General features: G+C 37.0%; 1 protein-coding gene across 1 annotated transcript; it reads left to right on the plus strand.

The window, feature by feature from the left end:
* Nucleotides 1-3,164: 3,164 nt before the first annotated feature.
* On the plus strand, nucleotides 3,165-8,465 carry LOC101294433. Its single transcript, XM_004292213.1, has 6 exons — nucleotides 3,165-3,425; nucleotides 4,198-4,344; nucleotides 4,657-4,736; nucleotides 4,900-6,765; nucleotides 7,343-7,493; nucleotides 7,587-8,465. The coding sequence occupies exons 2-6, from the start codon at nucleotides 4,206-4,208 to the stop codon at nucleotides 8,312-8,314; spliced, it is 2,964 nt and encodes a 987-aa protein (XP_004292261.1). The 5' UTR covers nucleotides 3,165-3,425; nucleotides 4,198-4,205; the 3' UTR covers nucleotides 8,315-8,465.
* The last annotated feature ends 1,636 nt before the right edge of the window (nucleotides 8,466-10,101 follow it).

Genomic DNA, 10,101 nt, shown 5'->3' on the forward strand with positions numbered 1-10,101 from the left:
TAGTTTGTTTCTCCTATATATATCGAAATAGCTAAGCCTTTACTACCTTTTGCAATAATCAATATGCTTACAATGTGACTTGATGAATGCAAACATATGGTGTTGCATTATTGTCTTTGGTCCCAAAATTGGAGAACCATCACATTGATTGTCTGAATCAAAGATATGAGTTTAAATTATGCAGAGTGAGAAAAGAAATATCAAATCTCTCTCACTAGTGTCCTCTCAATTTATGGGCAAAGAAGATTTTTTGTCTTGCAAGTTCTTCATAGAGGGTCTGTGGTAGGTCCTTTAATTTTATTTTGTAGTACATATTTGTTGAGTAAACCTTGGGATTTCAAAGATGTTATTTTGTTTTGTCAAATCTGTTACCGTTGGGATTTCAAACTTGGTGATCGATGGACCAAATAGTCAACATTTGCTGGCCTGTAGTATGTTTTACCCTATGCTTTCTTCTTTACCTGCTTCAATTGATGTATGGTCACGTTCATCATCGGTTTCATGGTAAAAGTTCCACTCTAGTATATATATGATGAAAACGAATGATCATGTTGGAGTTGTTACAGATCTGCTTTTGAAGTTGTTTGAACTTTGAAACCCAGATTTCGAACCAAACAGTAGTTATTTCACATGTAAACAGTAAACATTGTTTGGAAAGACATGAAGAATAGAGGTTCTTTAATTTTGTTCGGGCTAGCTGAGTAAATTTCTCTTTGCATGCTCTTGCATTGCCTGCGATCAGAGTTACTAAAACCTCAAAATAACAACTACAAATGTCTTTGAGTTAAGAAATAACTTGATATAGTAGATTGGACTCACTACACAATCTAGATCAGTGACTACTTACTCATAACAAATTGTATTTAGTATTTACATTACAAAACATATTATTACGGTACTGAGCATATACGTTTATATAAATAGAAATAATCATCAAACGGATATACATACAATGTATTAAAAATAATGTAATATTTTGTCAGTATCACTCTTAATCCACAACAATAATAATGTTATGAGTTGTACAAGCATCACCAACAAAATGAATAAGATTTCTTTAACAAAAAAGCTCAATGCTTAATATTTTTATACAAGGTGTTCTTGAATAATCAAAACACAACATGTTTTTCACATAGAAAATGGCCTAGTTGGTAACAGAGAAAAACAAATTTGTCATCTAAACATGGTAATTTAACAGTGCATCAAGACAATTGTACTTTGTTGTTTAGTTAAACCCTATTAGATTAGATTATTCACTCGTAATTTGCTCTAATTATGTATAGGAGGCTAGGGCTGGATCTTTTCTGTCTTAACCATTGCTATCAAACAAAAATTATCCCAGTAAATTAATAAAGAATCTTCTTCTTCTTTTCTTATTTCCTGAACTTGGCAGAACTAATTTAGAGTTATTTTTCTGATAGCATATATTTGAATAATATGATACGCAATTAAAAAATTGCATGTCATTAGATAATTGACCATTCCATTTCTGGTATATGCTAGCTAGCCTACAAGTTCATAATTTAATCATAAGGGAAAATACCAGTTTCATATTTCAATCCTCAATTATGATTAGTAGGTAGGTCAGTGTGCATGTCTTGGGACTCAAGGACTTTATATTAAATTTTTGAAAATATTGCTGGACCTAATTATCAAAAGGAGGTAAACCTTAAAATGAAGGGCATGCATGAGCATGAGTATTGTTTATGTAATAATACTTGAAGACTCATTCACACGTAAAAATTTCCGAGGTCTGAATCATTGATCAAATACACCCCAAATAAAGATGTTGATCAAATTTAATCGGCACAACATCTTTGTAAGTATGAAGTGTTAACTTGAAAATCTCAACCGACGTTGTTGATGATTTACATCATTAAATATCAGGGCCCTTCCAATGAGGGATCCCTTTTTTTGACATATATGAGGGATGGGAGATTACACCAACTTTTCGATTATATTTTTGAATCTCTACCGTTCAGTTTGTTGGTCCTTATATATAGATCAATTCTGCAAATTTTCAGCCAATTTGGTGATCGTTAAGATGTCGAACAAGATTAAATCAATGAACGAACCAAATCTGCAAGACCTGAACCGTTCATGCTTATAATTAAAAATCGTAGTTTTGAATGCCTTAACGATCACCAAAATTTCTAAAAATTTGCAGAAGTGATCTACTCATATATAACTACATATTGAACGGTGGAGATGTGATTTTGTGATAAAAAAGTTGGTGTAATCCCCCATCCCTCATATATGTCAAAAAAAGGGATCCCTCATTGGAAGGGCCCTGCGTTAAATATTGTTGTAATTTGATAATTTGTAGTTATAAGATGTTGTCGTAATCCTTTTCATTTTTCTTGTGTTCAACTGTAAAGAAAAATGTGAGTTTATACTCAAATGTTTCGATGACATTTATGCTGTTTCTAGAGCTAGATGCTCTAGGACTAGTGCTTTAGTTTTTTTTTTTTTTTTTTTTCTGTTTGGTCTTTTAGACCCATTCTGTAAACCCAAAAAAAAGAAAAAAAAAAAAAAAAAGAAGAAAAGAATGAGATTAATAAGAACAAATCAATACTAGAAATTGCTATAAAACCAGATTTGTCATTAGTAGTTGTAACGTAAAAGACAGAATCCAGAAGTAACAAAAGGATATCTGCATATTGATAATTGCCCAATAAAGTGTGGCAAATCGTATCAAAACCTGTAATGATCAGTAACATCATTTGGCCAAAAGTTGGATACTCTTCCCATAAAGTACAATTCCTTCATCTTTCTATCTAGGCCAACAAAACAAAAGCAAATTAACAAAACTGATATTTATCAAATTTCAGTTCGTATAGGTTATGAACCAACTGAAAACTATGAAAACATGTCTTCTTAATGATTCACCATTTACAAATATTTTGTAAGCAATCACTACAAAAACTTAGGCCAGCGACTATCTTTCTTCTTAATTTAGCGTCATTTAGATTTTAGAGCACATCTCTCATGATCTCAGGGATCAAATCAAACACAAATAAATTGGGCCAGGAGTGAAAATACGGAAGACTACAAGGACATAAACAGAACAATACAAGACCACCCTGTAAAATTTTACTATTGTCTGATTTATCTACAAATCTTTCCACAGTTTTCACACGCTCTCTCTCTCTCTCTCTCTGTCTCTCATATCTGCTGCTGCTTCTTCCTCTCACTTTCTCCTAAATCAATGACAACTAAACAAACCCCCATTTCCTTTTTTCAAGTCCAGACAACACACAGAGCTACCTAAGCTTCTAGAGTCGGTGGAGCGACACCCAGACCCAGACCCAAGAAGAAGAAGCTGCCTCAACCCCAACCCAACACGCTTTGCCGATCTACTCAGACGCCGGCGGAATCTCCGGCCACGTTCTCACCGCAATGAGAGCTTCCAACCACCTCACCAGGTACTCTCTCTCTCTCTCTCTCTGAAAAAGAATGCAGCTTGAAAAAGACTCTTACTTTATGTCTCTCTCTCACTTTCCGATCTCACACTTCTCAAAGCTCTCTCTCTGCAACGAATCTAATTCTTTTCCAACCCATATTTTCTCTCCTTTTTCGTTAACTTAAGCTCAATAATTTCGTTCTAGTTGGGTCTTCCTTTCCTAATTTTTTTCGATCTTAACCCAAAAAATAAAAATCAAAACTTTTTTGGGAGTGTTGCTTTTTTGGGGTGATTGGAACTTATCACAGTAAAGTGAGTGATCAGTGGTTTTGATTTTGGATATGTTCCCAGAATTTGATGTGATATTTCACTCTCTTTCTCATTTGTCTCTATTCTCTCTGTTACCAACACCTCTCAAAACCCAGTTCTTTTGTTTTTTTTTTGTCTTTGTGTTTTTGGAATCTGCAGCTCACAAAACTGTCTGGGTTTCCTAATTGAGATTCAAGTTTCAAGCTTTGAGAGGTTTGTGCTGGTTTTTGGGTGAAACACACAAAAAAGAAAGAAAGAAGAAAACCCTCTTCCATTTCTGTGTAGAATTATTAAGCATGATGAATATGGTAGCTTGGAATTGTTTTTTGTTTGTTTGTGATTTGATTCGGTGGAAGCTGTCGTTTTTGTCAATGGTTTAGCTACCTCTTTGACTACTGCAGATTTCTTTTATTGGTTTAACAAATCAAAGAAATTGAGAGTGATGGAGTACTGGGATTAATGTATTGAGGTATGTGATGACACAGGTGCTGAAATGAAGGGGGTGCATAGCAGCAAGGCGCACAGCGCCGAGAAGCCGATCCCGGGATGCCTGGGAAGAATGGTCAACTTGTTTGATATGAGTACAGGGGTTTCTAGAAACAAGCTGCTCACTGATAAACCCCACCATGATGGTAATTTCTTTGATAATTTGGTCATTATTTAGTTATTGAATGTCAAAAATTTAGGAGAGAAAGACTGAGTTGTTCTTTTTCGTTTGGATTTTGAGGACACAATCATGAACTTTACGTTGACAGAAATTTTAGATGGTTGCTTCTCTTTTCACCATTGCTTACCTCATCATCATACAAGATTTTGAAACGTTCAATGGTCAAATTTTTATTTTTCCAATTTTTGGTGTAGCATTTGTCATCATTAGAACTCCCGTGTTTACTTTCTTTTGATGTGAGTAGTCAAATATAGTACTGAGACATTAATTTTGGTAGGTTCTTCGCTCTCAAGGAGTCAATCAGATGTGGTAACAATGCTGGGTTCCCCCTTTGGGGATCAAATAGAGGATAAAGTGGTAAGTTTTGCAGGATTTTCCTTCGTCGAATGAAATCACTGGCGGAACACTTTTCATGTAGTTAATTCTCATTAGGTTATAATACACTTCAGTCTCTAGATTTGTGTTGGATTGAAATTGAATGGGTGGTTTTTGCTTACCTGGATTTGTATGGTGTGTTTAGATTGTTTCAGAGTTGAGGAGAAGTTCATCAAACAATAAAGCAAATGGAACACCGATAAAGATGCTTTTAGACCAAGAAATGTCAAAAGAGGTGGAAACTAAGAAAAATCCACCTAATGTAGTTGCCAAGTTGATGGGTCTTGATGCTTTTCCACGACAACAGCCTGATGCAGCTGTACAAAGAAGTAATGCAAGCAATTATTCACAATGTACTAATACTCGTTCCAGTGTACCATCGGGATGTTGGCAGCATGAAGATGAATTTTTGGACAAGAGAATGCAGCATGAATATCATCAGTGTCCGGAGCAGAATGATTACAAAGATGTTTATGAAGTCTGGCAGCAACCTCCGAAGACAAGTTATGGAAGAAATAAATCACCACAGAAGGGAAGGTATAATGGAAAGATTAATGAGAAGCAGATGGATCTTGTTCGTCAGAAGTTCATGGAAGCCAAACGATTGGCTACAGATGAGAGACTTCGCCAATCCAAAGAATTCGAAGATGCACTAGAAGTATTAAGTTCCAATAAAGATTTGTTTCTCAAGTTTCTGCAAGAACCAAATTCCTTGTTTTCTCAACATCTATATGAATTACAATCTCTTCCTCCACCTACAGAGACAAAGCGGATCACTGTTCTTAGACCTACAAAGATGGTTTCAAATGACAATTTTGTGGGATCAGGGAATAAGAGTGATAAACAGACAAATAAGTCATCTCAGGTATGTCAAGCAGTGTGGGAAAGCCACCATGTATACCCTGCTACCATTGCTGATCAGAAAGTTGATGAATACTCTCCTCCACCAACTCGGATAGTGGTGTTGAGGCCTACCCCTGGGAAGACTGAAGACAGTAAGGCCGTGGTTTCTTCCCCTACCTCATCACCAAGATTACAGGGTGAAAACTTCTATGAGAAGCATGTAGATGATGAGGTGCAAGAATCAATAGAAGCTGAAGAGGAGATCACACAGACAACGCGTGATAATTCGATGGGCCACCAGAGAAATGAAACTTTGCTTTCCTCTGTCTTTTCCAATGGTTATACTGGGGATGAGAGTTCGTTTCACAAATCAGAAATTGAATATGCAGCTGGAATTCTCAGTGACTCAGAAGTCATGTCACCGTCTCCTAGGCATTCGTGGGATTACATCAATAGGTTTGGCAGCCCTTTCTCTTCTTCTTCCTTCAGCCGCATGTCATGTTCTCCAGAGTCATCTGTTTGCAGAGAAGCCAAGAAGCGACTTTCTGAAAGATGGGCCATGATGGCCTTGAATGGAAATTCTCAGGAGCAAAGACATGCCCGCAGGAGCTCAAGTACATTAGGTGAGATGCTCGCACTATCAGAGGTTAAGAAGTCAACAACATCTGAGGATGAAAGTAGTCACAAGGAACAAGAACGAAGGGAATCAGTTTCATGCTTAATTAGTGATTCCAGTAAGGAAGAGCTGGTTTATTCTGCTAGTCTTGTGAGGTCAAAGTCTCTCCCTGTATCTTCTGCAGTATTTAGCAACCAAGTTAGCATTGAAGGTTCAGATCATGGGAAGATAGATGTTCCCAAAGAGCTGAATAAGGCAAAGAGCATGAAGTCATCATTGAAAGGGAAAGTCTCAAGTTTATTTTTCTCTAGAAATAAGAAATCAAATAAAGAGAAATCTGAGGCATCTCAAGCAAACAAGGAATCTCAATCTTCCTTTTCTGAACAATTAAATTCTCTGGTTCGTCCCAGTATGATTAGTGATGATGCATCTCAGTGTTCCAATGATGGTGGATTCGAAGGGTGTTTCTCTCCTGCTCTTTGTGGTGCTTCAGGAAAAGATTCTCCGGTCGTTACAAACATTGAACAAAGACAAGGGGCAGCTCCATGGGAGGTAATTTAGTACTCTCTATTCTTCTATTACTACCTACTAGAGGAAAAGAAACTAAAGAAGGAATTTGTTGTGAGGATGTGTGTTAAAACCGGCCTCTGGTTGCTCCTTTGCTTCACAGAACTCGTTCTTATGAAACCATAGTATTTAGCGGAGGAAATACTACCATGATATGCTATTCATTTGTTGTTTAACCACTCACCTATGAGCATTTAATATGTTACCACATGTTTTGTGGTACTTTTAATTTCTTTTTGTTCAGTTGTTAGAAGGGGGTTAGTGTTACTAGAAATGGGCTCAAGTGTAGCAATATCCAAGTAAAATAATTCACACTTTTAGGGTTTAGGGTACGCAATGAAATTACTAACATGGGAAGTCCATATGCATGTCAATGATGGTTTGTGATTCAGTCTTCTGTAAATGGCTGTTGTTGACATGGCTGTTGTTGACTGTATGCATTTGACTTGGCAGTGCAAAATTGATTTCCTTTTTGCGTTTTGTTTGTTTTTTCCTTCCCTTTTCTCCATACCTTAAGAAGTTTATGACAATATCATTGAATATCAGTTACTTGAATCTGCAGGCAGGATTGTCTTTGGCAAAGCCTGTGGCACCTGGAAATGCTGGTGAGAATCAAGACCAGCCAAGTCCAATATCTGTTCTAGAACCACCATTTGTAGAGGATGACAATACTATTCAGGAATTTTCTAGATTTTTAAAGCCAGACCACCTAGGTAATCTCTCTCTCTTTATTTTTATTAACTTTTTTTGCTATTTATTTCCTTCTTTGTTCGATCTTATTGAGCATCCTTGTTATGTTATAACAGGAAGAAATCTTAAGTCTAACTTGATTGACAAATCACCGCCGATAGGATCGATTGCTCGGACCCTGTCATGGGGTGAATCTTGCGCTGAGCCTGCCACACCATATGGTCCGTATCTAGTAAAATCACCTTCAGTTTCCACAAGCACTGAGGAAGAAGAACAAGACTGGCATGCCGTTGTCCAAACTCTTTTATCAGCAGCCGGCCTTGATGGTGAGTTACAGTGCGACTCATTTTTTGGTAAATGGCATTCACTTGAAAGTCCTTTGGACCCATCTCTCCGAGATAAATACGCCAACCCAAATGACAAGGAGCCTTTGCACGAGGCAAAAAGAAGGAAATGGCGATCAAGTCGGAAGCTTGTATTCGACTGTGTTAATGCAGCCCTAGTGGACATCACTGGTTACGGGTCATCAGACAGCAGTAGTGTAAGGATCGTTTCGTGCAGCGGGGCCCACGACAGGTTCTTAGAGGGCGATTCCCTCCTATTGGCAGACCGTGTATGGTCCCGGGTGAAGGAATGGTTTTTGAGTGACGTGAGGTGTGTTTCGGAGGACGGTGGGGACATTAACAGCCTGGTGGTGGAGAGGGTGGTGAAGAAGGAGGTTGTAGGTAGAGGGTGGCCTGAGCAAATGAGATGTGAAATTGACATTGTAGGGAAGGAAATAGAGGGGAAGTTGCTGCAAGAGCTTGTGGAGGAGGCTGTGGTTGATTTGACAGGGAGGACATGAATCCAACCATTGCATGATATGGGGGGCTTTAGTTATTTTTTTCCTCTTATTAAAATTTCATTGTAACTCTATTATTTGTGCATTTGATTTTCAACAATTATGGCCCCTCTACCCACCTCAGTTGTTTAATGCCACAAACACTTTAATCATTATTTGATAATTTGTGTCCGTTATGTTAATATACAAGTGTATAATAATGTTACTTCCTTAGCTGACTTTGTCTCACATTCCGATCGTTACTCTTGTTTGTACTGTGTACTGTAGAATGTTTAATAGAAATTGACAACGACTACTATGTGTCAAATTGCCGTGTTAGTGTGGTTGTACTGTTGCTTTTCTTTGATCGTTATCTTTGGACATTGTGGTTTACTGCTCAAGTAAATCGAAAATCGTAAATGTTTGATCATCTAATTGTTATTATGCAGATTTAACTGTTGACAACAATGTCTGTGCAGCTGAAATATTCTTTCTCATGTTTATAGTTTGAGACTTTGAGCGAAATATTTCTTGAAAATATAATGCTGATTGTATTCCTAATCATCGAAAACTTATTCTAATGCAAATTCATGAAAGCTAATCTGGAATTAGGGTGGCATATACAGAAACAGAAGGAAGTCCAGGACAAAGCATCAAAAATATTCTGTTTGGTCATTCTGGTCCAAAGCAGTCCCCACTAGTTAATGAAAGCATCAAAGAGAGAATGGAAACATTTATATCTGGCTTTCAGTATTTTGTTGGCAAATGCTTCCATCTTGGTATAATATTCTTCATGTAGAGTTGTAGACACATGAACTGTCATTCCTAAAAACTAACTGCGGTCCCAAAAGTATTAATGTGATGTTGTAGTTCTATCTTGCTAGTTGCTGCAGACCTTTAACTGTTTGGTAGGAAATTGATGAATGAGTATATAGCAACTCTGATTGGATAAGAGTTGGATATCAAATATCAATGGGAGGTGTTGTGAGTAGGTATGGTTGATGGCTAAGCAGCTTTTCTTTTTGGGTGGTTAAGGCACCAAGAACTTCACTTTAGAATTTCAAGTATAGACACCAAATGGATGCACCAAAGAAACACCGTAACAACTAGGATAAATAAAAATGACTCCTCAAATTTTAACCAGTTTTCTAACGTGCGTCATTTGATTAGATGTTTAATTTGAGCTTTCTCTAAAAAGTGCAACTGTTACTTCGAACCGTCAAATTTTTGTGCATTTGTATCCTTTCGGGTTGCTACTAATTGTCCTCTCGACCAATTTTACCCATATTGACACACAAATCTTCCTAGCATCCTCCTTTACTTTCTGCAAAACTTTCTCATGTTTATAAATTATAACAGTGTACCTATCTGTCCCAACACAATCCATGAAGAACACCAAATTTGTTAATCAAAACGTTAGTTATCGAAATGGTAAAGGGTCATCGACAAAATCCAATCAAAGAATAGTGAAGTTAGATGTTTAGTTCATAAGACAGCATAATAGAAAACCAATCCAAACTCAGGGTTTAGGGACCATATATGTACGTGTTCAATTTCTCAAGATCAGACAAATTAGTACCAAAATAATGTCATTTCTCAAGTGGAGTTAAAAAAATGAGCTACATATCTATCTGTAGCTGGCAGAAACCAGAAATCACATATATACTTGCTCAAATTGCTCATAAGTCAGAAATCAAAGTGTCAATAAATAACTTCAGACTCTCTGCTAGATCCGTAACATGCTGAGGCCAACTGCTCTGCAGGGCCATAGAAATACAGTAGAGTAATATAAAGGACCAGTGACAAAGATT

Source organism: Fragaria vesca, linkage group LG2 (assembly GCF_000184155.1).
Source record: "Fragaria vesca subsp. vesca linkage group LG2, FraVesHawaii_1.0, whole genome shotgun sequence".
Lineage (NCBI taxonomy): Eukaryota > Viridiplantae > Streptophyta > Magnoliopsida > Rosales > Rosaceae > Fragaria > Fragaria vesca.

What these genes read in the sequence shown, in the direction of transcription:
- LOC101294433 (XM_004292213.1), top strand. Translation starts at nt 4,206, where the DNA reads ATGAAGGGGGTGCATAGCAGCAAGGCGCACAGCGCCGAGAAGCCGATC. An exon ending in ATCAAATAGAGGATAAAGTG is followed by an intron (nt 4,737 to 4,899) that starts GTAAGTTTTGCA and finishes TGGTGTGTTTAG; the next exon opens with ATTGTTTCAGAGTTGAGGAG. An exon ending in TTTAAAGCCAGACCACCTAG is followed by an intron (nt 7,494 to 7,586) that starts GTAATCTCTCTC and finishes ATGTTATAACAG; the next exon opens with GAAGAAATCTTAAGTCTAAC.